We start from the raw sequence: 27,549 nt of genomic DNA, 5'->3' as shown, positions 1-27,549 counted from the left end.
TGCCAGGAGAGGAAATAATTTGGTACGCAGGGGAAGGTCCTGAAGTGTTAAAATCAGGTTGGAGGTTTCTTCTAAAATCTGCCCACTGGCTCAGTCAGGAGGGATAGTTGTGTGCAAAGATCGGCTGGTGAAATTGCAGGGCCTGTTGTGTGGGAGGTTAGACTAGATCATGGTGCTTCCTTCTCGTCTTAAATTTCATGAAGAAAAGTCTCTGGAGGAAAACATAAGCAAGAATGAAGCAGTGTAAACAGTTGCATATCTAAAAAGCAGTGTGAGCGCTCGCTGAGAGGACTTGTCTCGCCAAGGGTTTTTGACAAAATAAGTCTTGGGGACCATCGCTAGGTGTGGGCAAGGAAACAGAGCTGGGAGTGACCACTCAAAATGCCTAGATTTGGCCCGTTTCCTTTGAGCCAGAGATGGGACTAAACCAGTAGCACTGAATTTAAATCCCTTGGATGGCTGCTGCTTAAATCCCTCTCTCTAATCCCTGCGCTCTGGGTCCTGCAAGGGGCTCTGTGTCAGGGGCTCAGGGACCCTTTTACCTGCACCGAACCCCACTGACACCAGCGGAGTTGTGCGGGACAGGGCTTCCCTGTTCACGGAACGCGTGGCAGGATCCCTGTCTTGTTCCCTGAGTCCTCAGCAGGTCTGTGGGGCCCCAGAGCTGGTTGTGAGTGTGGTGTTTGGAGACTTCACTCCGCAGCCCTGTTAACGTCAGCAGGACTCGGGTGGCTAAGTACTCCTCTTCAGCTTTGGGAATATAACCCTGGGTGGCAGCTCTGCCAAGCGTGACCTCTTGTCCTTCAGGTGCTGAACCTCTTCTTGGCCTTGCTGCTGAGCTCCTTCAGCGCAGACAACTTAGCAGCAACAGATGATGACGGGGAGATGAACAACCTGCAGATATCTGTTATTCGCATCAAGAAGGGCATTGCCTGGACCAAGGCCAAAGTGCGTGAGTTCATGCAGGCTCATTTCAAGCAGAGAGAGGCAGATGAGGTCAAGCCCTTGGATGAATTGTATGACAAGAAGGTGAACTGCATCGCTAACCATACAGGGGCCGATATCAACAGAGACATTGATTATCAGAAGAACGGCAATGGCACGACGAGTGGAATTGGGAGCAGTGTGGAGAAGTACATAATAGATGAAGATCACATGTCCTTCATCAATAACCCCAATCTCACTGTCCGGGTACCTATTGCTGTAGGTGAATCCGATTTTGAAAATCTCAACACAGAAGATTTCAGCAGTGATACAGACCCTGATGGCAGCAAAGAGGTAGGATGGAATGCTAAGAACTCGTTCTAGTCATTTGACCCTCATGTGGGTGCTTGGAAGCGTCTCGGGAGGGAGAACTAGAGAGTTCCAGCACAAAACTTCAGTTTATATTGTGATGATGTCTTTGCACTCAAGAGGGAAGTTTCCTGGGCTAGTTGCTCTATGGAGAGCCACAAAGACTTATAAATATGTATAATATAAATACTTAAAACTGTCCGTCCTGTTAACATGAGATGTAAGCTGGGTCAAGATCTTAATGAGGTGAAGTGAGGAAACAACTTCCGTTACAGTAAATCTGATTAACGAATTGCTGAGTCATCATGAAGTTTGATATTTGTTGGGAACTAATTATAGATTGGATTGGGTTTTATTTTGTGTTCAAGAAACTCGATGATACCAGCTCCTCTGAAGGTAGCACCATTGATATCAAGCCCGAAGTGGAAGAGGTCCCTGTGGAGGCACCAGAGGAGTATCTGGACCCAGACGCATGCTTCACAGAAGGTAAGATGACTGTGAGTGTAGGAAGAAGGCTCTGAGCTGTTTCGGGCACCTGTCTACTGTAAGCTTACCTTAAGGTTAGGTCTCGGCCTGCATCAGGGCTGGCTGTCAGCTTATTTTGAGACCCTCCTGGTCCCTCCATCACAGGTGAACTAGCTTAGAAGCATTTGCAAGGTGAAGGCCTCGGAGGCATAGTTGCCATTGCAAGGATCTAGATGACCTATAGGTAGGGCAAGTTGATCGTTTGTACAGCTGATGCCTTGAGTACTTAGAAGCAGAAGAACCTGGCTTCTGGCTGAGTTTTTTTTCCCCTTCTGTCGCTGGCCTCAATGTCTTTCAGTAACTGATTCGTTAGAGGTATTCCCATGGCAAAGATATTTTAAATGGTTCAAGGTTATTTTATCAGTGAGTTTTCCATTCCTCTTCTGTCAAGTGCATGGATACCTCACCAAATATAACGAGCTTAATCTGTTCATGGACCGATGTTAATTCAGGTGCCCAGATACAGAAGTGGCGAAAGTAATCACAAAGTACTCAAGAAAGCAAGAGTTTTAACTGACACTCAGCGCATGTAATATCGTTGGCATCAAAGCTGCTTCTAGACAACAATTTCATGTTCTTAGAGTAGCTCATCTGTTATCTAACCGAATTTGGGCCCATCCTCCTTCGTGCACTGTCCCCATTCCAGGTTGTATGCAGCGCTGTAAGTGTTGCCAGGTGAATATTGAGGAAGGGCTGGGGAAGTCCTGGTGGACCTTGCGGAAGACTTGTTTTCTGATTGTGGAGCATAACTGGTTTGAGACTTTCATCATCTTCATGATCCTACTGAGCAGTGGTGCTCTGGTGAGTGAAATACAGAAATGTGCGTGGCTCAGTTGTGTGGCTAGGGGACGTTTAGCTGGGAGGGCCGCGTATAGGAAATGCGGTGAAAAAGCAAGCTGTGGTGATTCTTACTTGGAAAACAACACAGCTCCCTTGTGGCAGGTGCTGAACAAAAGCTTTTATTAATGATTCTTGTTTAGTTTAAATTAAGACTGAAAGCCTGCAAACCTGGGTTCTGATCGTAGCTTGGCTAGAAATATGAGGCTTTTGGACATCAGCCTTTCCTGAACAAGAATAATTGTATTTTCCTTTCTTCGCTTTCCTGTCCTCGCAGACCTTCTTGGCCTTGTGGTGTCACAGAGACACAAACAACGACTACCGTTGGTTGTTCTCACACAGTGCGCCGGCCGTTCAGCAGATAGGGTTGTACAACACGCAGCTTCAGGCGCGCGTTACTCGTGAGTTTTAGGACCGAAGTCCACAACAGTTTGTATCCCACAGCAGTAGCCTGGCTTTCCTGACAGGCACAGCTTTCCTAGCAATGAACAGTCTGATTGCCAGTGACTCGGCCCTTTTGGATGCGCTGAGCCGCAGAGAAAGCCTGCCTGTGTGCGTTACTGGAGGGATACCAGCTGCTGAACGTTTAGATATAAAGGCTCGTGCTCAGATCCCTAAAAGGCAGAGAAGTTCTTGTGTTAATTGATTCGGGTCTTTCCTTTTCCGGGGGTTGGGTTGGGGGTTTTTGGGTTGGCATTGCAGTGTTGCAACTACCAGGGCAGAAAAGATGCACCGCGGAAGAAATGCGGTTCCACTGCTCGTCTCAGTATGGTTTGAATAAGCTTCTGGATAACGACATGAAGTTATGGAATAAATCCGCTCTAATGACACGAGTACCTGGTTATTTCCCAGGCTTTTGAGGATATTTACATAGAACAGAGAAAAACCATCCGGACCATCTTGGAGTACGCGGACAAGGTCTTCACCTACATTTTCATCCTGGAGATGTTGCTGAAATGGTGTGCTTACGGATTTGTCAAGTTCTTCACTAACGCCTGGTGCTGGCTGGATTTCCTCATTGTGGCTGTATGTATCCTCTCCTCCTTATTTCTGGTTGGAAAAAAATGGTAGTTAGAAGCATGATGGGGTAATGTTTTCTCCTGAGAAGTGTCCTAACTGACTCACACATTTAATGAGGATTCAATCCCAGGTATCTGTAAGTTTCCAGAACTAGGATAAAACCCTTGAGCCCTCCGAGCGTTGCTGGTGTTTCCTGTGCAACTGTGGAATTTCTGCCCCGCAGGTCCTATGAGCCTGCAGAGACAAAGGAGGGGTTTCCAGGCCTTGGCTCTTTTGCTCCGCTGAAAATACTGTTTCTAAGAGGCTTGCCTGCACGTTGAGCTACGGGAAGGTGTTAACAGTGGGAGAACTTGCGCAGACGTGGTATTCCTTGGTGACACCCTCTTTCTGTAATCATTTTCTTGTGTTATTAATGACGGGGGCTGATGATGCAGGCAGAATCTTCCCCTCCCACCCCCTGACGAGGTCTGTTGTTCTGAACGTTGGGCACATATATTTGTGAGAATCTGACTACTCTGAAAGCTTAGTATGCAAACTGAAGTTGAACATCATCCTTCTTCTCTCAAAAAGACCTAATGCCCAGGAGAGGAAAAGCAGGACCGTGTCACAAAGCAAAGACAGCTGCTGAGGAGAGATCGTAGCATGGACAAGGCAGACGGTCGGTCTGGGCAGTTCAGCACACGATCGCTCTGGAATCCCCTGCTGAACGGCTTGGTAGGGAGAATAAATTTGAGAATTAAAAGAAGACAGACAATAGCGAGAAGTGTTAGCAATAAACTTGGTTCTGAAGCACAGCAAGGGCATTTAAAAGAAAGGGAATTTGTGCTGTCAAAAGTGGCAGAAAATGATGGAATTCAATAGGACTTGAAGTCCAAAGAATTGCAAAAAAAGGAACTTTAGAATCCCAAGTGCTTGGATTCTTTTAAAACGTGTCATCACATCCAGTTGTGAGTCAGTGACCTTAGTGAATGCCCCAAGAGCAAGTATGAAAAAAAAAAAAAAAAGACAAATTTTTCCAAGCTTCTCATTTGGAACATTTTGAATATGATTCAGTTATGCCAAGTTGCTGCTCAGTGACATTATCACTCTGGAAATATTTCTGAGTAGGAGGAGGAACTATGCTTGGAATTCAGGGGCAGAAGTGACTCAAGATGTCTACGTTTCCTGTGGAAAACTGAAATTTTAAAATTTTTAAAAATTTTTAAAGTCCTCTCCGATCTCCTTAACACCTTTCCTTGTAACCCACATCTTGAAGCAGTAACTCTTCTTTTCTGAAAATAACCCTGTATCTCTTTTGCTGCCTTAAGATGAAGTGCAAGTGCTAATGTGGAAACTAATGCGAGATACCATCTATTCTGTGCTGCTCCGAGAGTGTTTCAGCAAATGAAATTCTCTGGGGTACTGTATTGAAAAGACGACCAGCAGCTGAGCACAAAAATAGCATTCACAGTCCTTCTGCTTCGTGTTGTGAGTTGAATTGCAGCTGTTGGGAACAAGGGAAGTGCGGTTTCATTGACACATGTATTACAAATTTCCTTTGCTTCCCAAGTATCCGGCTGCTGGTGGAGTAAAGAGAAGCAGCTTCCCAGTCCGGTGGCGCACTGCAGGGAGGGACCGAGCGCATAGCTACAAAGAACCGCAATTCACAGTGCTTTAGGAGGAATTTCTCTTTTCGCTTGGTATCGTAGAGAGGAGTGTTGCACGTTTTTGTCTGCAAAAAATCTGAAATGTGAATTCGAGATGCCAAAATCTTACTCGACAGGACCTCAGCTATGCATCGCGTCCTGTATCCGTTAAATCACCTTTTTTTTTTTTTTAATCAAATTTTCTAAGGGGACATAGACGGGGTTCGAGTGAAGTCAGGATGGCAGCCGTAACTAATAGAGAATAAGCCTTTGCATCGTAACAACACTCTTGAATGTTATTTTTCAGGTTTGATAGCGTTGTCAGATAACCCTCCTCCTCTGATCCCCAAAGCTTGCTGGGTGTATTTGTGAAGACAGAGTCTTTTTCTGGGTAATAATGAAGGCTTCTGCTTTTCAGTCAATCTGGAATTCCTTTTGTCTGACATCGGTGCCTGCTGTGTCTTCTGTCGGAGCGTCCCAAGAGAATAATGCTGAAAAGGCCCCATGAAATCTAAAACAGCCTTTAGACGTTTTGCTGCCGTTGTGTTAGTTCCCTTCTTGGGAGCGAGGCGTTATCCCAAGGGGAAGAAGCTTGAAAATCGAGGATGCAGTGAAGCCTTGCCCTGTATTACATTTACAGGGTAAAATGCTGTAGTTCTCTGTATGAGGACCTTATAGCCTGGGCCTCCAGATCCCATCTGTATTTTGAAATTTGGGACCAGGGATTTAATGTCCCGCTGTGGCGGTGGGCTTGCCCCGGTCCTCGGTGGGCTGGTCACAGAGGCTTTGCTGTAAACCTCTGGGACGCCCCGGCATGTTTTCATCAGTGTAATTTTAAAATCAGGAAACCACATGGAAAAACCAAAGAGCTGTGTTGCCATATATTGTGGCCACTTATTTTGGGGCAGACAAGAAAGCGTGAAGCACACTCACAAACAGCAGAAGAGGGTCAAATCTCTGTGTTTTTCCGCATGTTCATGCGTTTGAAATCTGGTCCTGAGATTTCCCTGGAATGTGTGTGGAATCAGAATCGTCCTTGTAATGAATTTCACGTTATTATCTTAATATCCCTTCTTTTAAAGGGAATGATAAGTAGGAAGTGTCCTAGTCTGCGAATGAAGCTAAAAATCCCCACCTGTTGTAGGAGGAGGCCTCATGTTTTTCCATTATTTGTTACTGTATATTGGTGTCTTTTTTTTTTCCTTCAAAAAGGTTGACATATCTGTTCTTATCTGTCTGTAATGTGGTACTGGTCAAAAATGGAAGATAGTGCCATGCTGATGAAACGGTGTCTGTAGATACTCGTGACTTGGCCACACGTAAAGTCTGATCTAACCTAAAGAGTTTCCGTAGGCTCGCGTGGGAAATGGACTGCTGCCTAAACGCATGTGCCAGCTCAGAAAGTAGATGGCCCCACGCTTTCAGGCTTTTGGTGACACAGGGCTTAATCCTGCAGGACCCTGAGCTGCTCTCGGTACCAGCTGGTTCCGGATATTCAGTAGTTCACAAGTGTAGAGCCAAAATCCGATGCCAAGCTGCGAAAGAAAATAGGTTGTCTTTGTGGTTTTGCTGTTGAGAAATGGGTGTAAGAAACCCGTCCGCAGCTGCGTCGTGGTGTCGGTGTATGAGCCCGAGCAGCCACGCCATCGCTGCGCACCTCAGTTTGCCCTTCTGTAAGACGGACTTACCCATCCTCATCCTCCCTCAGAGGTGCTCGCAAACGTCACTGCAGCTTCGGGCAGGCAAAAAAAGCGCACCGGAGTTGCTCTGTGTTACAAGGAGGAAAAACCACACCCGTCCTTGGGTTTTCGGGCCGTAAACGTTGGAACCGGCTGCCTCAGCGCCGAGCGTGCCGGGGTCAGCGTTCACGTTTTTCAGGATTGTTTTGGCAGAAGCGAGCCCAGGCACGCGTCCCGCCCCTGGAGGCCGTTGCCACGGATGAAGCACCACCACTCAGCGTGAGCACGGTGGCTTGCGTTACGAGTTGAGCGCAGTTTGTGCAGTGTGTGTATTTATCTGTATTCTTTCTCATAGGTACCTTTAAAATTTGTCTGGCTTAAATTTAATGGGAGCCGCTGGGATCCTGCAGACAGTAAAGGGCGAGGGTAAGGTTTTTGTCATCGTTTGGGCTCTTCCTTCCGACAGACCCCTTCTCTGTCTGTGTGTCTCTGCCTCTCTCTCACTTATCTTTCCCCTATGTTCTTTTCTTATGCCTTTCTCAACCGCATTATTTCCTTCCAGGTCGTTTCAGTCAAGTGAAGTAGGCAGCTGGTGTCATGTCTTCGGTATTTATTACGGGGCCGCCCAGGCTGGCAGTCTGGGCTGGGCAATCAGTGCTAGGGGATTCATTCTAACAGTCTGGAACCTTTTTTTTCTTTTTCTTTTTTTCTTTCCTTTTTTTTTTCTTTCTTTTTTTTTTTTTTTTCTATTTTCTGTGTAGGTCTCTTTAGTCAGCCTTATAGCTAATGCCCTGGGCTACTCGGAACTAGGTGCCATAAAGTCCCTTAGGACACTAAGAGCTTTGAGGCCTTTAAGAGCGTTGTCCCGATTTGAGGGGATGAGGGTAAGATGCCATTAGCAGCTGATCCTTCTGCATGCCTGTGGAGCGGTTTTTTTTAAGCATGCTAGAACTGATCAAAACTGGTGGAAAGAAAATTCCAAACAGACTCATGATGCAGCTGCTGACTCGATCACCTCTACTGTGGATTGTCCCCTCACCCTGCCCACCGCTGCACCCTCCCCTCTTAAGAAAGGGAGATGCATTAAGCTGCCTCATTACATTAATTACTGGCCCAAACCACATGCCATTTGTAGACGATGTTAACACTTGGCTGTTCTCATTTAGCCTGGCTTTTACCTCTAGCATCCGAGGGGGCTTCTCAGCTGTAACTTTTTATCTAGGGAGAATCACCAGGTGCAAAGAAGCAGAATTTGAACCACCTCAGTGTCTCCAGCCCCTCTAGGTGTTCGCTGCTGGTGGAATTGGACTGAAAGACTATATCTGAGGGGCTTTTAAAAATGCAATCTGCCTGCAAGGGGTAAAAGGCTGCTTCCTTTCTCGGATCACTCAGGCCTTCAGGAAGGGACTGGCGGGGAGCTCAGCTGTTTGAAAAAAAGGCTTTGGTTTAATTCCTCTTGTTGCACCTTGTTGTTCTCGGTCCAGTCTGGTGATGACTGGAAGCCTTGTCTGATAGTGAAGCTTTTCCTTTCCACTCCCTCCCTTTTACCATGCTTTATGGTCCCCTGTCCTGTCACTGTGGAACTAGCACCGAAGCACAAGCAAAGCATTGAACTTAACAAGCTTTCCTCAAATTGTTAGACAGCACCACTCTCTTGGGGATTGGAAATTATTGCAGCGTCTCGTTACTTTGCCACTAATATCCTGTATTTTGGTGCTTTTTTTTCCATTTGGGATTGAAATAGAACATGCAAAAAATTGTATGTTTCTGTTAAGTAAAGGGTACGTTGTATTAATGGGTTTTCCCCATTGCTCTTAGAACAGTAGTGTAGGTCTTTTGTGCTAAACCCCAGTTAGCTCACAGTCAGAGATATTACAAGAGATAAAATCACATATTTTTTTAAAAAGAGGGGAAGGGGATAGCAGTCACAGTTTTACTTCAGGGTCTGGCTGGAGCAATTCCGCCTGGATCCTTCTGAGCTCCTTTGAATTTGCCGTCAGTGTAACTGAGCACAAAACACAGCGCGAGAGAGGTAATGAGCTGATCAGGAATCCTCAAATTCTGTAGGAAGGGACAGAAATAAGTGACATCATAACAAGTCCGAAGAGGGTCGTTTCTTCCCGAAGATGTTTCCCTGCTATTATTTCTTGGTGTCACTTAGCTTAATTCTAAACTTCATTCTAGAATGCAGGCACAAAGGATGAGAACTTTTCCATCGACGCAAAGCCAGAGCTTTTGCTGGGCTGGGTTCCAGCCCCACCTAAGAGCATGACCACAACGGGAAAGACCTAGCGCTCTGCCTGCAGATACAAACAACTATTTTTAAGCCGTGCTGGAGAGAAGCTGTGGTTTCTCATGCACAATCAGGACATTCTCGTGCTTAAAGCGGGGGATTTTCGCCACAGCAAAATTGATAGAGCGTTATGACTGCAGCCCAAGTTAGTTGCCTAAACCCAATTATTTTTCCTTTCTTTTGACTTGAAGACCAGTGTTGCTGCCCCATACAACCATAACAATTCTTCTGAGCCAGAGAACAGAGATTTGAAATGCCTTTGCAAAGGAAACATAAAATGTAGTTCTTTGCTTTTCTCTACTCCATAGTAATCTGCATTTTCAAGAGCTTGCTCTGCTCTTAAATTATTCAGGGAGTTTGACAGTAATGCTATGAGACGTGCATGCATTTTCGTCAGTCTGCACACAAAAGCCATGTTCCTTCTCTCGCATCTTTCTGAACGCTGTATAAATTTAACGTCCCGTAAGTGACCGTATTTCAGGAGGATAAGACACTTTTTTCGCTTCCCATGATGAACTGGAATAAACCAGCGCGCTGATATCCGAAGGATCTTAAATCGAGAAGGCGTACTGCTGTTGTGGTGGTGGTGGTCAGCAGCAGAGCATCCTGTTTGGGTGAAGGGGAGTGAAAGCAAAGGCATCCTGTACGGGAGCCCGTCTGGAGGGCCTGACTCTAACCTGGTATCCCGTGATGAGTTCACGACGTCATTTAGCAGGCGTAACGCTCCTTCCCGTCTAGATCCCTGTTGTCTTCAATTTTCCTTCCTGCCTCCTACGATGGAGGACGGGTGCTTGCTGCAGAGCTTATCGTGTGTGGGGCTTGCATCCAGCAAACTGATGTCGTAGGAGAGGGGCCGCTTGCCGGTGGCAGGAGCAGTTGTGGCTCAGGTGCTACGACGTGAGGACTCCCGAATCACCGTGTGACCGAGTAGTCTTTCAAAACTAAGGCAAAGGGGTAAAAACAGTTTAGATTCTGTTCATCTATTAAAGGAATCTAAATTAGGAGATCATAATAAAAGATTTAATATCCTGCTGACCTAACTCTATTAAAAGCCTGATAGCTTACATTTTGTCATGTGTTGGCCAGGGATGCTTAGGGACATGGTGCTCCCAAACTCTGAGAGGCTAAAATTAGGAGGTGGTGGAATATACGAGCTCTGACAAAACCCATCATCGCTTCCCGCTGTGTTTGCTGCAGTTTGGAGGAAGGAACATGGCTTTTCTGTCTTCTTGAGCCTGCATAGCTGCATGCTCAGCTGTCTGCCTGAGACAACATGATTGGCCTTGCTTGGTCACAAATATGATCTTGATGTTTACAGCGACTCACTGCTTAGTCTTAACAGAGCAATGCCGGGCTTGGTCCTGTCCCCACCGAAGTCAGTGCCACGCAGTTTGCTGGCGACCTCGGTGGGAGCAGGAGGCAGGCTTTGAAGTGATAACAGCCTTGTTTGAAAGTGGGGAATGGCCGTAAGGGCCACTGGCTGATACGACCCATCAAATCCGTGAGCAAAAGTGCCCTCAAACTTGGCTCTGAGAAAATTCTAGCTAGGAGCCTGTTTGTTCCTAAGAAGAGAGTCGGAGCCTCACTCAGTAATGCCCCCCTCTCCCTTTTGGCAACTAAAATTATCTATAATAATTGTTATTTAACTAAAGAAGTAACAATCCAAAATCAAACCCAGTAAATCGAACAGCCTGGCCTGTTTTATTTTAAAAACAGAGCTTCAGTAGGTGGCTTTTAAGTAGAATTTTTCACCGCTTGGAATAAGTTCACTGCCAACTTCTGCGTGGAGTAAACGCCACAGATCTGTCAGTGGCCTTACCTCCTATTCCCCCCCCAAAAACAGCTGTATTGATGCTTGCTGTTTCCTGCCTTGTGTTTTATACTGAAACTTTTTCCCACCCCTTCCAACACAGGTGGTTGTCAACGCCTTGGTTGGCGCTATCCCTTCCATTATGAATGTGTTGTTGGTCTGCCTTATCTTCTGGCTGATTTTCAGCATTATGGGGGTTAACCTGTTTGCCGGGAAATATCATTACTGCTTTAATGAAACAGCTGAGGAGCGCTTTGAAATAGAGGTTGTTAACAACAAGACAGACTGCGAAGCACTGATGCCACCCAACTCCACTGAGATCCGATGGAAGAATGTGAAAATTAACTTTGACAACGTTGGGGCAGGATATCTGGCTCTTCTGCAAGTGGTAAGTTTTGCTTTCACCATCTCCCTAGTAGTGGTAAATACAAGCTTCCTCCAATGCATTTTGTCTGCTTCCCTCTCTCCATGAAATACAGCATCCCATTAATCCCACGCGGGTTTGGGTCTGGAATAAAATTGTCATTTTATCATTCATCCCTTTGCCTAATATGGGTCTCCCACCACAGCAAGTGGCCCCAACTCTGCTCTTCAAAGAGCCTGCCAAACCTTCCATAAGCCAACAGTAAACCTGTTTGGATTCCTTTACCGTAGCATCATAGGACAGTTTGGGGGGGGGAAGGGACCTTCAAAGGCCATTCAGTCCAACCCCCTGGCCACGAGCAGGGACATCCCCAACCACATCAGGCTGCCCAGAGCCCCGGCCAGCCTGGCCTTGGATGTTTCCAGGGACAGGGCATCGACCCCCGCTCTGGGCAACCTGGCCAGGGTTTCACCGCCTTCATTGTAAAAAAATTCTTACATCTGGTCTAAATCTCCCTTGTTTTAGTTTAAAACCATTACCCCTTGTTCTGTCCCCGTCTTTCTTATAAGCCCCCTTTGAGCACTGGGAGGCCGCAATAAGGTCTCCCCGCAGCCTCCCCTTCCCCAGCTGCACAACCCCAGCTCTCCCAGCCCGGCCTCGCAGCAGAGGGGCTCCAGCCCCCGGAGCATTTCTGTGCCCCCTCTGGCCCCGCTCCAACAGCCCCGTGTCTGTCCCGCGCTGAGGAGCCCCGAGCTGGAGGCGGCGCTGCAGGGGGGTCTCACAGAGCGGGGCAGGGGGGCAGGACCCCCTCCCTCGCCCGGCTGCCCGCGCTGCTGGGGATGCAGCCCAGGGCACGGCTGGGGGTCGGGGCTGTGAGCGCACGTTGCCCGCTCGTGTCCAGCCTTTCCCCCCCAGCACCCCCGAGTCCCTCTCCGCAGGGCTGCTCCCCGTCCCCCCGTCCCCCAGCCTGTGCGGGTACCGGGGGCTGCCCCAACCCCGCTGCAGGACCTTGCCCTGCACCTCATGAGGTTCGCATGGGCCCACTTCTGGAGCTTGATTTGTTTCATTTATATGAAATGAAAGAGACATATTTAAGTAACATTAAAGTTCAGGATACAGGGCAATGAAGCGTGCCAGGGAATCCTTGGCACAGCTGGCACAAACGAGGCGTGGTTTTTACTTTGGGTGAATTCTGGCTAAGAGACCGTGTGTTTTCTGTGCTAGGCGACCTTCAAGGGCTGGATGGACATCATGTATGCAGCAGTAGATTCCAGAAAGGTAAAGAGCATGAGCACAAACTCACCTTCCAGTATTTCACTCTACTGTTTTGCATTGGTAAAATCAAGAGTAAAAATCGTAGAAATATGCTTATAGTATGTTTTTAATGCTGTGATTGGTTCATCTGCTCTGTTAGTGCAATAAGGTAAAAGAGGCTCAAGAAAAATCCCCAAAAGGGCAGGGTTCTGGTTGCTTTAGGGGCAGGGGAACTCCTGCTGGAGTAGAAATACTGAAGGAAGGAAGGAAGGAATACAGTGAAATCATATATTTCATCATGAGAACAACTTTCGGGGCGGCATGAGCCGGAAGGTCCTCCCTGACCCTTGCGTGGGAGCCCAGGTGTCGGTTTGCCTCCAGTTGTGCCGTTATGCCTGGGTTGGAGCTCTTCCTTCAGGCACTCCTGCCTGCTGGAATCAGGCGAATACCGTTACTGCCGGTTGGCTTTATAATTTTTTTTCCTTCTCTTCTCTTGCTTTTATATGAAAAGATTTTAAAATGGATTTTCTTGTCCTACACCGACTGCAGGGTGGGAAACAAGTAGCGTGGCTGTGTCAGGACAGTGTAAAAATGTTCTCTTTTTGATCAGCTGATGGTCTTACACGTCCCTCTTCAAAAGAAGGAACGATGCCTTCACTTTGACAGTGCTTGTCATTAAAATGATAATTTCCTTCGTGATTTGCAAATTACTATGTATTTTATGGGCACTGACCTCATTTACAGTGAAAGTCAGTTTAAACTGTAGCATATTTCTGAAAATCAGCTCACCGTCCTCCTGGTATACCCCTATGATGTACATGCATATACTGCTTTCCTTCAGACAGTGCGAGGACATGGTTTTCCATCTGTAACTACAGCTTTATAAAGCATGGCCGCTTTACGTGGGAATACTTGGAAACATGAGCAATCTCATTTCGACTGTATTTGCGTGAGGTCTTGGAAATGTCATTTATTTCTCTTCTCATCTCCCATCCAGCAAGAAGAGCAACCCAAGTATGAGGACAACATTTACATGTACATATATTTTGTTATCTTCATTATCTTTGGCTCCTTTTTCACCCTGAACTTGTTCATTGGTGTCATCATTGACAACTTCAATCAACAGAAGAAAAAGATAAGTGATCTGTGTTTGCTGATTAGCAGGGGAGCTGAGACCTGTTAGAGGAGTGTCGAGTCTTTGGGCTGATGGGTTTTTCTGCAAAATGAGGGCGACGGACCTTCAGTGTGGGCCACAAGCCTCCCCTCTTCGAGCTGCGGGCGGCAGACCCGCTGTGACTCGTAGTGCATCGCTCCCTACCCAGCCCCACTGAGAGCGGCCCAACAGGCTCTGGCAGCGCAAGGGGCAGCCCAAAGCTTAATGTGAAACCCAAGCCAGAGGAGACACTTCCCTAGACTACATTTTCCTGCATTTCTGGTGGCTTTTTGCCCTGGCTAAAGTATACAGACTGGAAGTAAGATGTCTTCCTTGCCTCTCCCTCCGTCTCTCTCCCGTGTACTGCTTTTCTTCTCCGTAAGTCAAGCGGAGGCTTTGCATGGACGCAGACCTGCTGAATGGCCTGACAGCTCTGCTGCCTGTTGATCACAACTGAGACAGAGGGGATGGGGAAGGATGTGGTGCGATAAAATAGGTTATTCATAGGAAAAATACTCAGTTTTCTTTAAAGGAAAACCAGTCCGCCTTGGGTATTAGTGTAAGTTATTTCTGTCTAAAATAGCTGCCACCAACTTCCCATATGGCAGGTATCCTCATGACTTAGCTAGGATGTTATTCCTTTCCCTTCTGGTGTATGAGCTGATTGTAACCAGTTTTCCTCTTGCCCCTTTACTTTGGAGGTCAAGATATTTTCATGACAGAAGAACAAAAGAAGTACTACAACGCCATGAAAAAACTGGGCTCAAAGAAGCCTCAAAAACCTATTCCCCGGCCTCTGGTGAGTATGTTATAAAGGGAACTGAAGGGAAAAACCTGCAGAGCAGACTTTCAAAGGAGCTTCGGCTCCAAAAGCATCCTTTGTTCTAACTCATGTTGGACTCCACATCACCATGTTCTTGTCATTATAATTCAGGTATCATCTGAGAAAGGTTAAAATGCTGCCGCTGTGGTTGATGTTAATCAGTTGGCTCACGTGAATCAGCAAAGCAACCTGAAAAGCCTGTCTGGCTGAGAGGCTATAGATGGAGAGTAGGAGGCCTCCTGGCATTACTGAGTGGGACCTGGGACAATTAGACAGCCTTGTGGATTGTATTGATCGAGACCTAAGCACATTTCCCTGCTTTCTGAAAGGCTTTGCATGTGGTATTGGGCGAGTCCCTTAGATACTGCTGTGGGTAAGGCATCCTGCTGCTCTGCCTGCTGCTGGAACTAGACCGCTGCCAGGATGCAGGAGAGGTAGTTGAAATCTAGTTCAAGTACCCTGCAGGCAGAGGCACCGCTCAAGGCAGACCTGGCTGCTTTCTCCAGTTGTGAATGGAAGAGCATCACACTGCCTTTGGGCTCAACAAAGAGGAAGACATGCTGGTAATAGGGTCGTGGTGGCACGTTTGGGGTATAAATAATAGCATTTTCCTACCTTTTGCATAAAGAGATTGAACTGTGGCTAGAGATTGCCTTGAAAGCTTCATAAGATACTGCAAAAACGATGTCCTCATCCCTGTTTCCACCAACAGTGAAATAATTTGTTGACGAATGGTAGATTCTTGTTCAAACTCGTTTGGTCCATTGTCTCTCTCTCCTGTTGCACAGAACCGCATTCAAGGCGCTGTCTTTGACTTTGTTACTCAGCAAGCGTTTGACATAGTCATCATGATGCTCATTTGCCTCAACATGGTGACCATGATGGTGGAGACAGACACGCAAAGCAAGCAGATGGAGGACATCCTGTACTGGATCAACCTGGTGTTTGTCATCTTCTTCACCTGTGAGTGTGTGCTGAAGATGTTCGCCTTGCGGCACTATTATTTCACCATCGGGTGGAACATTTTTGACTTCGTGGTTGTGATTCTGTCCATTGTGGGTAAGTGCGACACCGGTTAGATAGAGGTCTGTGAGTGCTAGGCTGCCTTGGTGTTTGCAGAGTAGAGCGCATTCTTGTCTTTGAAGGGGATATACAGGTACCAGGACTTCTAGGTGCTCTTCTTGGCCTTGTGAAGAGACTGGGGCAGAATTTGGCAGCTTGAAGTCCTGACTAATGCACCCTCCTCCCTCTGTTCTGGCATTCGTTTCCAGTTGTATGGAGTAAAACACTTGACAATTACTCTCCCTGTCTTTAAAACAGACGTTTTACTCACCTCATCAGAATGTTATAATGCTTACTAACCACTGAAAATAGCGTTGCAGTGCTTCCTACATCAGCATGTGATTTGCACTCTTGTATTCAGTTTGGTTGAATGTTGAATCAACCAGTTTCCTCCAACAGGGTTTTGATTTTTAGCAGCTAATCTGTAAAATATGTATAACCTCACAAATACAACCGGGTGACTCAGAATCCTTGGCTGGGTACAGCTCTGCCCAGGCACACTGACGAGACACCAACATTTAGAGACTGGCCTGCACTATAAAACTCAGACCCAGGTTTGTCTGCTGCTAGAAATAAGATGTATCCTACGTATTTTTTAGCGTCTTCAAAGTAGAGTCCATAGTCTTGACTCCCATGACAGAGTTAGGCACCAAGAGCTAGACACCTCCAAGAAACAGCTCACCCATCCTTACCCAGGTGGAACGAACCACTCTGCAGCTGTACCTCTCTCCCTCTCCATTGAGGAGAGCTACTTAGGGAGCCAGCGCAGCTAGCCAAGACTTAGCTGCCTGAAGGTGAGGCCCCTTGATCGCAAACCTCCTTTGAAAAAATCTGACCAAGGTGTTCTGTGCCCCCAGGCCCCCGACTAGGTTCAGAAGCAGCAGCAGCGCGCCTGTCGCCATTGTCACACTTGTCCCTTCTCTTCTTCTGTAGGAATGTTCCTGGCTGAAATCATTGAGAAGTATTTTGTGTCGCCCACTCTCTTCCGAGTCATCCGACTGGCTCGCATTGGACGTATCCTGCGTTTGATCAAAGGAGCCAAAGGAATCCGCACCCTGCTTTTTGCCTTAATGATGTCCTTGCCTGCCTTGTTCAACATTGGCCTCTTGCTGTTCTTGGTCATGTTCATCTTCTCCATCTTTGGCATGTCAAACTTTGCCTACGTCAAGCATGAGGCCGGCATAGATGATATGTTCAACTTTGAGACCTTTGGCAACAGCATGATCTGCTTGTTCCAGATCACCACGTCAGCCGGGTGGGATGGCCTGCTGCTGCCGATCCTAAACCGGCCCCCAGACTGCGACCTAGACAAGGAGCACCCTGGGAGTGGTTTTAAGGGGGATTGTGGGAACCCTTCGGTGGGGATATTTTTCTTTGTGAGTTACATCATCATCTCCTTCCTGATCGTGGTCAACATGTACATTGCCATCATCCTGGAGAACTTCAGCGTGGCGACAGAGGAGAGCGCGGATCCGCTGAGCGAGGACGACTTTGAGACCTTCTACGAGATCTGGGAGAAATTTGACCCCGACGCCACACAGTTCATAGAGTACAGCAAGCTCGCAGACTTTGCTGATGCTTTGGAACATCCTCTCCGCGTCCCAAAACCCAACACCATTGAACTCATTGCCATGGACCTGCCTATGGTAAGTGGAGACAGGATCCACTGTTTAGACATCCTCTTTGCTTTCACCAAACGTGTCCTGGGGGACAGTGGAGAGCTGGATATACTGAGACAACAGATGGAGGAAAGATTTGTGGCATCCAACCCTTCCAAAGTGTCTTATGAGCCTATCACAACCACGCTGCGGCGTAAGCAGGAAGAAGTTTCAGCAGTGGTTATCCAGAGGGCTTACAGGGCTCGTTTAGCAAGGCGGGGCTTTATTAGCCGAAGGCCGGTCTCCGCAAAACTGGAGAACGGAGGCGCAAACAGGGAGAAAAAAGAAGGCACCCCATCTACTGCGTCCCTCCCCTCGTACGACAGTGTTACCAAACCTGAGAAGGAGAAACAGCAGCGGGCGGAGGAGGGAAGGCGAGAAAGAGCGAAAAGGCAAAAAGACGTCAGGGAATCCAAGTGTTGAGGCAAGATAATAGAATTGTACAAATTAAAATATTTGCAAGTGGAAAGATTGTTTACAAACTTCATGAAATATATCAATACAGAACAGCTGTGGAGACACTTACCTGAAGATCTTATACCAAACATAGTCTGCTTACTGTGTGACAGCGTTGCATCTAAAGCAGTGACCTACCACCTGTATAAAGGACCCTTGTAAACAAACATTTAAACACAAAAAAAGGAAAAAAATGGATTTTCTATTGTTCGGGCAGGTGGATACTGCATGTTCCACATCAGTCAATGCAACTTAGGACAAACAAGCAAAATAAACCACACACACACAGAAACAAAACCCGCTGCTGGGATTCATATATTTTCCAAAGCAGCCAAAAATGGATTTTATTTTCCCATTTTGTTGATTATTATTGAAAGAAAACCCAGAAGTCACAATGTTAAAGGGTTTGTTCATGCAAAACTAGATTTGCATTTAGTTAAGCAGCAAAAAAAAAAAAAAAAAGGGGAAAAAAGGAAAAAAAAAGGAAAAAGTTAAAACAAGTAAAACAAAAAAAAAAAGGAAAATAGAAACAAACCACCCATTTAGCCCATGCCATTTAATTGTCATAGTTTATTTGATATTTATTATCTGCATTCTACTTTCTACATGGGCTTTACTTGGTTTGGGAGATGGGGTAATCGGGTACCTTCAGCCTGGAGCCAGCTCAGGCTGATTCCCCCCAAAAAAAGTGCTCGTTCAATGCATAGAACCGATTTGCATGATGGCATGCCGTGACCAGGAACCATGCATGAGGAACCATTAAACCACAAGGCACTCGGTAATCTGTCCACAGCGGTGTGTGAAGCCATAAATTCGAGGCACTCCACTGACTACCGTACACTGTATTCGGAGATTAACAATCCTCACGCCCTTCACCAGTACGTCCCAGTTCTTAGTGACCCTTAGAGACCTGCCAGTAGGAGAAATAAACAAAAACACACACACAAAAAAACCAAACCAACAAAAAGAAACAAGCGGATGAAATAATGGTGTGTGTATGTTTAACAACTTGTCTCTTTTTTTTCCATACAGCCATCTTTTTTTGCACACTGAAATATAACAAAACTAAATGCTGCTCTGGACCTCGTCCGAGGGGAGGCGATAAGAACTGAGAATGGCTTGTTATACTTTGTCACTGTAAAACCAAAATCTAGGGCTTAAATACCGGTCAGTAAGTTCATTTGTATCCTGCAATATTTATCATCAATATTAATTATTATCCAGCCTCCATCCTGCAGCGTAGACACTTTTTCTTTTTTTAAGAGATAAGTGCTAAAAACCGTAGCACGGTATCTCTACGGGTAGAAACTGGGGGAGCTTACCCAAAGCGATCCCAGTAGCGGGGCTGGGGGACCGGGGCCGGGACTCAGCGCCCCGGTGTCCCGCGGCCGTCGGGATTCCCGCTCCGCCCGGGACGCCGAGGCGCGGGCGGCTTTCCTCGGTACCGGCTGTGGCAGCTCCGCTCTGTGTCGCTGCGTGGGTTCTCGCGCGTCCGTAGCCGCGAGGGGTTGGACCGCGCCGCAGCGCAGGGCCGGCCGCGGCCCGGGGGGGCGCGGGGGGCGGGGGAGAGCCGGCCCTCGGGTGCCTTCACGGTCTTCCCGTTCCTTACGCTTTCACAGAGCGGTGACTGAAACGGCCCCGCAGGTTGGGTAGGACTCGGAGCTACCTCTTGCCTAGTCGCGCTGCAGCAGTAAATAGCGCCGCAGAACCATCGCGAGCCAAGTCCAAGCGTTTCTTTTTCTCGATGACCAGACTGAGACATGCCCAGCTCCTGTTTCGTGGTGTCCTCGTGACCAAGCCAGCTCTCAGCCACTGTGCTGGCTGAGGTGTTTTCTCTTCAGGGCCAGCGCAGGTCTTCGTAGCGGGTAGGTCCGCAGCGCCGGGGCTGCCTCCGCCGGCGGTTGGAAGGAGGAGCGAGGGGTCGGCGGCGCCGCTGCTCCCCTCCCGGGGCGGGGGGCCTCGGCGCGTGGCGCAAGTTAAGGGTACCCAGAATAGCGGAAAGAGCCGAGAGCCGGGAACGTGATGGCAGGGTGAATCTCGGTTTGCATACTCTCACAGCCCGGAACAGGACCGAAGCCGCGCAGGAAGCCATCCAGCAGCCATCTGTGCCGAGCCCGGCGGCCTCGCCGCGCAGCCCAGCCATCGCCATGTCAGCGGAGCACCCCTGCTGCCCCCAGGAACGCAGCAAGGAACCTTTTCTATCCTGTCAGCTCTTGCCCCAGTTGCTCCTAGGATACGATGTATAGTAACACAGAACAACTACATACATATGTACAGGCTACGTTGTAAACAGCACAAAAAAAGAAAAAAAAGAAAAAAAAGAAAAAATAGCTGAAAAGTGTGGTTGAACTTTTTAAGAGAATATTATAAATACTGTAATATATCATTTTATTTTATCGGCATGCCTTTTTGTAAATACAAAGAACTACAAAAAATAATAGAATGGCTTCTGGCTTATGCCATTGTCCATGTTTATTTTTATTTTTTTAATATTTTTCTGTTTTCCTTAGGACTTTAGATAGCCAGTGAATGTCCCCGAAAGAAAAAAAAAAAAAAAAGACAAACAAAACCCTACCCCCTCAAACTAGATTTAAAAAAAGCTTTATTGCAAATGATCTTTGCAACAGCAAAAGTATATATTTTTTGGGTTCCGATGTGCAATAAGTTGACCACTTCTATGCAAGATTTGGCTAAACTGCGTAATTGTTCTTAAGCTGGGCTCTTGACTCGCAGGCGAAGCGTGGTACGTTTAGCGTTCGTGCTGGCAGGTTCATTAAGCGACTCGGTTACTTCAAAGTGAAAAGTCCCTTCCGACTATGTATAGATATTTATTTTTTTAACATTAGATCTGTCTTAAATGCGAGAGGCCGGTGGTATTGTCCGCTTTGCTGAGGAAGAACAGGAGCGAGTCGCTTCTTCGCCTGGCCGTTGGCCGGAGTCAGTCCCTCTGCTCCGCCGGCAGGTCCGTGGGGGGTTGGGTCGGTTCCTCCGCCGGCGCCGGCAGCAGCGGGGCCGCGTTGCTGCGCGTCGCCGCGGGCTGCGGCCGAGGCCAGGGAGGACGCTTCGCTCAAGGAGCGTGGGGGCGGTCGTGCCGTACGCACCTCTCCAAACTCAGCGGCGCGCGGGGAGTTTGTAGTCCGGGTTCAGGGTTGCGGGACCAGGGCGAGGGTGGGGGTGTCAACGGAACGGGCGGAGCCAAACTCAAGACTACGACAAGTAGCCCTCTCCCCTCCCCCGCTTACGAAATCCTCCCTTCTGGGTTCGTTTGTGACTGTTCTTCAGAGAGCCGAGGGGAAGCGCGAGCAAGAAATACCAATTCAAGCTGCTTTATTCACTTTTCCTGTTCACCTTTTTTTAAAATAGAGAAGCCGATGTTGAACAAAACAAATCAAAATAAAACCGTGATGTTACATAGAGGCCACACCCGAGTTTGGATTATTTAATTTTCCGCCGCAACAAAAAAATTAAAAAAATAAAATGTTAAAGCTGTAAAAGCTCAATAGCGAAGATTAGTGTATTAGAAACTGCATGGTGGCTCATCCTGATCTTACCCAACGTGATTAACAATTACGTTACTATAAGCCAAAAGAAAATAAAATAAACGTTACCCGTTTCACCGTACAAGGTAAGGTTGTCTTGGTGTCCCAATTATTTGACTGGCCGCATTCTCCTTCCCCTCCAGCTCCTCTGGACTTCCTTCAGGCCTCTTCTAGAGTGGTTTTAGCTAAAGCACGCAGCGCGCGGAGCCCCTTGCCGTAGAAGCTGTTGGAAGGGAGTTCGGCGCGTTGTTCGGTGCCGCGTCCCCGTGGGCGCCCGGCGGGCACGGCTCAGCCCTGCTCCCCGCCCCGAGCCGCCCGCGCCGGGGACCGATGCCGTCAGGGGTCCGTGTCCGCGCGGGGCTCCTGCCTCCGGGGCCGGGAGGTGCCCTGCGGCCGGGCGAGCTGGAGCCGCAGCGGCGGGAGCCGGACGCCTCCCTTGCCGCACGCAGGGAGGACGGCTTCGCTGCCGCTGCCCGCGCTGGACCTGCTCTGGCGAGGGAGGACTTCACGCTCCGGTGCCTAACCCGGACCCCCCAAGCACTTGCGCTGAACGGCACTTAGACGCAGGAGCCAAAGCAGATCCAGAGCCGCCAGCGAGCCCTTCCCCAGCGGCCGCCTGCCCTCGGCCACGCGACGTCAGGGCAGGTCGGGAGGCAGCAGCGCCCGTGCGCGGACGGTGCTGGGGAGCCGCCGGCTGCAGCCCCTGCTTGGGCGCGTCGCTGCGGGAGCGCGCCGTCGCGGCCCCGTGCTCGCCCCGTGCTCAGCCTGCTTCCCCCAGCGCCGACACGTATCCCGCGGGGCCCGTGTGCGGAGACGAGGGCTGGTCCGTGGGGTCTCCCAAAGCACGGGGTCCTGCTGCTCCGTGCGGCCCTGGGCCGGGGCTGCAGCCAGCCGCGAACACCCACCATCAGCCCATCGTCCTGTCCCGCTTCTCCCGCTTTTGACCCAAAGGGCTGAGCAGGGCGGGCGCTCAGGCGTTGCCTCTGCCTCCGAGGGCAGGGTTTAACCTGAAGTTGTTGCAAGCCAGCTAGCCAAGGTATCGCCTTGAAGTGATTTCTCCTATTAGCGTTTTGGTCCAATTTATTAATGAGTTTTGCTGCTTGGTTACGGCCAGCTAGCTCAGCAAACCACCGGCACTGCGAGACGTGGCCCGCGGCCGTGCTGTCCTGCACCTCGGCGGGTCAATGTGCCACGCAAAGACGACACCGGTTTGAGATTTTAAAAACAATAAACATCCTTTCCCTGTTGACAGTTTGCTGCATGTTGCAATTTTATAGAGATGCGTGCGTGCCTGAGGTTGTCTCCTAGAGTCCCAGTGCAGCCTCATGCTCGGCACAGGGCGCGGGGAAGGACTCCCGCCTGTCTCCTGTCCCAGTTCTACCCGCCGGTGAATTGGGTGTCTCGTTCCCTACCTCACAGGGGTGTTGTGAGGCTTAATTAGCGACCGAGTGTAACGCATGGAGAATCACAGGCACAGAACCGCTGCTGCAAACACCCGACCCGGCACAGCTCCGGCCGCCCACCTCCCCGTCGGGGCCAGAGCTGGCTTCCCGCTTGGCAAAACCAGTTCACAGCACTGGGATTCTTCCCCCCGTGCTGTACTTGCTCCCCACTTGCGCTCCTAGGTTTTATTCTCTGTTCTGTTTTACATGAAGGAATGAGGGGGGAGAAGGCAGCCGGGGAGGGAGGGAGGAGGACCGTGCTAAAACAGCAGGCTGGGAGGTTGATGGCTGAACTTTTGAGTTCCTTTGTACTGTACATCTTTTTGCTTTGGAATTTGCAATAAAGGGGTACGTCCATCTTGTTTTAACAACCTCTCCTGGCTGCACTGTCGTTCTGTTACCTCTGCGCAGCAGCAGCCGCCCTCCCCGCGGCCCTGGACACCCACCGCCCTCAGCTCGGGCAGGTCATTGCTTCTGGAGCAGAAACCAACAGCGGAGGCAACCCCTGCGGTGGCTTTACGAAGTCAGGCTGATCTGAAGCGTGGCCATCCAGATCCAGCCCCTGCCCTGAAGGAGCTGCTAAGCTGGGGGCCAAGTCACGGCTTTGAAACCCACATGGTCTCAACACAAAGCTCACACCAGCCCGAGCAGGGCGTATTTAGGCTTTTTGTGCTTTGGGGAGGCCGAGTGCTAAATTGCATTAGGGGACGTATTCTGCCGCCGCCGCTCTGCGCATGCTTCCTTGCATCAGCCTGCCCCTGCAAACACGCACCACTCCGGGGAGATCTGCAACCCCCAAGCAGCATCTCTGGCCATCAGGGGACCATCCCTCCTTCCGCTCCAGAGTAAACGCCGTTGTCCCTTACAGCTCTAACCCCATCAGACGCACAGCATCCTCCGAGCTCCGATCCCCCCATCCCTCCGAGCCGCTCCTCGGGCTCCCTGTGGCCGGGGCAGATGTGCCGCAGCGTGGGAGGGCGGCGCGGCAGATGGCAAAACAGCCTTTCCCCCCAGGAGCTGCGACCCCCACGGCGGGGCCGGCAGCAGCAGGAGCGGGCGGCCGCTGAGCCCTGACCTTCGCTTACGGGCAGGAGCCGCCCTGAGAGGAGCATCTCTGTGCCAGGACCCGGCTGCGCCGGTGCTGCAGGAAACGGCCCTCTCTAAGGGCACTGGGTACAATTGCATTTAGGAAAAAAAAAATGTATTACGTAAATAGTCAACTGTTTCGCTCGCCTTTTAAAGCCACGCTCGGGTTATTTGCCCTTCCCTTTCTCCAGCGCTGGCATGCCACTGCTAGCTGGTTGGATTGATGCAAGCCATAACTTGATACCAAATACAGGCTTTAATTCTAATTACAGTGATGCAGATGGCTATAATCACATCCAAAGCACTTCTGGGCCCCACGCGCCCCCCTCTTCACTGCGCTGGTTTGATTTCAGCGGCGGGGAGAGGCCGCCGACACTCCAGGACAGCCGAGATGCTGCGGCGGGGCTCAGGGATCCCCCCCGGGTGCAGCCGGGCCTGGCAGCATCCCCTGGGGACCTCCAGCTTCTGCAGTTTTAGGACTGCGCACACACAAAAAGCCAGCGAGGCACCTCAGCGCCATCTGCAAATGCTCGGATATTTGCTGTTTTCCCTGTGTGGCCGTTTTCTCCAGCGGGTCGCGTCCTGCCCTCCCCGGCCCCATCAGCAGCACAAACCCCACCTGAGCCCTGCTGTAACGCACAGCCCGTGCCTTTGGGTTGCTTCGCAGGAGTTCCTTGGCTAAGAAATGTAGAGAAAAAAACTAAACCTGCAATAAGAGACAGACCAAGAGGGGAGTGAAGCCCCCAGACCGTCAGCAGCTCCGATGGCTCCTCGGCACATCCAGCTCCCACCTTCAGGAAAGCCAAGGATGTCATCCAGGACGATTCCAAGCAGCACAAAACTCCTCTTCCGCACCACCAAATCAGGCCACTGGTGTTATAATTAACCTCTCTCCCATGAATAATTAACCCCAGGTGCTGGCTTAGCATAATAACGCAGCAGAGAGGTTTTTTTCCCCCCCCGCCTGGGGTGGGGGGACGCCGGGAGTCAGGGACATCCCACGCTGGGGCACGTGGGGCTGCAGCGAGGCCGTGGCCATGGGGACTCTGCCCAGCTCCGTCCCTGCCATAGGGCACTCTGGCATCCGGGGACATGCCCAGCGCAGCCGGGGTCGTGGGGATGGCTGCTGGACATCCAGCCCTGGATGCTCCAGCAGGACGTGAGCCGAGGCTGGGACCCTCCCTGCCCAGAAGGACACACGGGGTCAGTCCCCGGCTCTCAGCCCCGCCACAAGGCTTTATTGAGTCTCGTTTTCCCTCCAGCAGCTTCTGAGAGATGCTCCAGTTTGGGTGACACCCCAATTTCAGGTAGCATCTGAGCCCAGCGTACAGCGGCAGGAGTACACGGCGGCCGCGGCGAAGAGGATGGAGGCGAGGAAGCCCCCCAGGATGCCCGAGACCACAGGGCCAACCCAGCCCAGGAGGCTGCGGGTGTACGGGGGGGGCGGCCGCCTCTCGAAGCGCAGGTCCCCCAGGTCTCCGGCCGGGGCCCTCCTGCCCCGCACCCCACCGTGCCGCTCGCCCTCCAGCAGCAGGGAGGAGGTGAGGTGCTGCACGCTGCGGCTGTACTCCTCCACGTTCTTTCGCAGCTCCAGGCTCCTGTCCTGGTTCAGGTTTTTCCCCAGCTCCCGGGCAATGTCGGGGCGCCCGATTTGGTGGAGGCCACGGGCCAGCCGGTCCCAGGTCGTCACCTCTCCCGCTGTCCCCAGCCAGTCCCGTAGAGCCTCCGAGCATCCCGTGGGGCCATGCAGGTCCCGCCGGCGGCGGGAGCGGATGGGGTTGTTCTTCTCAGAGAGCTGCTCCAACTCCTGCTCCCCCAGGTCCTCGTCGGGCCCCGCCAGCCGCCCCTGGAGCTGGCGGCACTCGGAGGGGGACAGCAGCTCGGCGATGCGGCTCATGGTGTGATGGCCCACGTTGGCCGCCACCGTGTCATCACACCAGCCGCCCACCGCCAGCAAGAGCAGGATGAGTCCCACGGGTGCCAGCATTGCTTGGGTGCATCAGGGTGGTTCAGGGTCACAGACACCCTCCTCCCCCCCCCCCCCAGTCTGACCTCACAAGCCTGCACATTCCAGGGACGCTTTCCCTGTCCCCCCAGTGCATCATCCCGTGTCACCCGCCCAGGACTCAGCATCTCCTGTCTGCACCGCTGTGCCCCAGCTCAGCCCCTCGCCTCCAGCATGGCACCCCTCCCTGCCCAGTTCAGCCCATCTGAGCAGTCCGTTTGGGCACCAAACGCTCACAGAACGTGGACACGGGGACAAGTGGTCCCAGCAGAGCCAAATCAACGGGCTGGAAATTTAATGCTGGGGCTTCAGGGCACCTGCACCACTGGTCTGTCCGTCCGTCCAGCCAGGCACAACAGCTTTTGCGTCTGCCATCCTGCCTGTGCCCACAGGACCCAGCTCGGCTGGGTCTGTCCGGGCCCAGCCGGTGCCGCCCCCCCATCCCTGCCGGAGCGGGGATGGCCGCTGCTCCCCTGGGAATTCTCCCCCACCCTCCTCCCACCTCCCCCAGGCCCCAGGGCAAAGGCAGCCGCTCCCCTTTCCCTCCCCAAGGAGGGGGTAGGGAGCCCCCGCACACCCTGCTGGGAACCTGCGTTTTTCCTCTCCCACCCCAAATCGATGGGGCAGAGTTTAACAGCAGCGGGTTTGCTCAGGGACCGGGTGAGGACCCCGTAACCACCAGGTGGCAATGCAGCCCCGGCCACGCACCGCCACGCACCCGCTTTTCTATCAGGGTGCGGAGAGAGCTGCGGTTTCCCCAGACCTCCCCGAAAAGCCCCAGCGCGGAGGGTCGGCCGTGGGGCTGCTCTGGGGCCGTGGGGCCGGAGGAAGCGGCCAGGACCAAAGAGCAGGAGAAGGGGCAATTCCCCAGCCGGGAGGTTGGCACGGGCTCACGGTGCGGGGCTCCATCCCGTGTCGTTGCCTCTCCCAGCACCTGCTCCCTCCGAGCACCCTCCAAGCAGCAAAGCTGCCGGACCTGCCGGTGCCCGAGGGCCTCATCCTGCCCCGAGGATTTTTAGGACCCCGATCAGGATGATTGTGGCGGGCAGCCCTGCTTCCAGGGGTGGAAAACTACAGCACCGCAGCTCTGAAAAGCAGCCCATCTCCCCGGGAGGGCTAACAGGGACGGAGGGAAGGGGCCTGTGCAGCTCCTTTGGGAGCATAAATAAGGAGAAGATGGGAAACCACAGTCGCAGAGCCCCAAACCCACCGAGCAAACACCTCCTGCTGCAGCTGCCTCACCGGGGTGGGGTCTTGGGGTGAGGACGGGTCCTTGTCCCCTGTGCCAGGGTCTCAGCCCCCCCAACCTCACTTCGTGGGGACCCACAGGAGGGTTTTCCAGGAGTTTCTGCCTTGTTGAGAGCTGAACCGTAGCATCGAAGGGAGCCACCCAGGCTCCCTTGTAACCCCCTGGCTACGAGCCCAGCGCCTAACCCAAAAATGAACAAATTCTGCATGAAAACACCAAACCCAGGCGGGGACAGCAGCTGTCACGCGGGCTTTTCTAATGAGACCACTTTTTCCTTAATACCCTATTAAAGCTCTCTACAGAAGGTAACTGTTAAACATACAAACCCCTGCTCTGCTCCTGCTGCCACGTGAAGGTGGGTTCCTTCTCCTGCGGC

General features: G+C 50.8%; 1 protein-coding gene across 4 annotated transcripts in view; it reads left to right on the top strand.

Moving 5' to 3' along the window:
* Nucleotides 1–18,804, top strand: part of SCN8A (sodium voltage-gated channel alpha subunit 8) — a 56,578-nt gene extending 37,774 nt beyond the window's left edge. For 3 of the 4 annotated variants that reach the window (XM_064474218.1, XM_064474215.1, XM_064474216.1), the window contains 11 exons: nt 808–1,278; nt 1,662–1,779; nt 2,465–2,619; nt 3,508–3,681; nt 7,741–7,863; nt 11,186–11,470; nt 12,671–12,724; nt 13,698–13,835; nt 14,548–14,652; nt 15,465–15,735; nt 16,672–18,804. In XM_064474218.1, the coding sequence (XP_064330288.1) occupies nt 808–1,278; nt 1,662–1,779; nt 2,465–2,619; nt 3,508–3,681; nt 7,741–7,863; nt 11,186–11,470; nt 12,671–12,724; nt 13,698–13,835; nt 14,548–14,652; nt 15,465–15,735; nt 16,672–17,819 (3,042 nt within the window). In that variant the 3' untranslated portion in view covers nt 17,820–18,804. The remainder of the gene's footprint in view (nt 1–807; nt 1,279–1,661; nt 1,780–2,464; nt 2,620–3,507; nt 3,682–7,740; nt 7,864–11,185; nt 11,471–12,670; nt 12,725–13,697; nt 13,836–14,547; nt 14,653–15,464; nt 15,736–16,671) is intronic. The other variant, XM_064474217.1, reaches the window with a different exon arrangement.
* The last annotated feature ends 8,745 nt before the right edge of the window (nt 18,805–27,549 follow it).

This window comes from Phalacrocorax carbo, chromosome 27 (assembly GCF_963921805.1).
Source record: "Phalacrocorax carbo chromosome 27, bPhaCar2.1, whole genome shotgun sequence".
NCBI classification, from domain to species: domain Eukaryota; kingdom Metazoa; phylum Chordata; class Aves; order Suliformes; family Phalacrocoracidae; genus Phalacrocorax; species Phalacrocorax carbo.
This window is presented reverse-complemented; position numbering and strand designations above follow the sequence as displayed.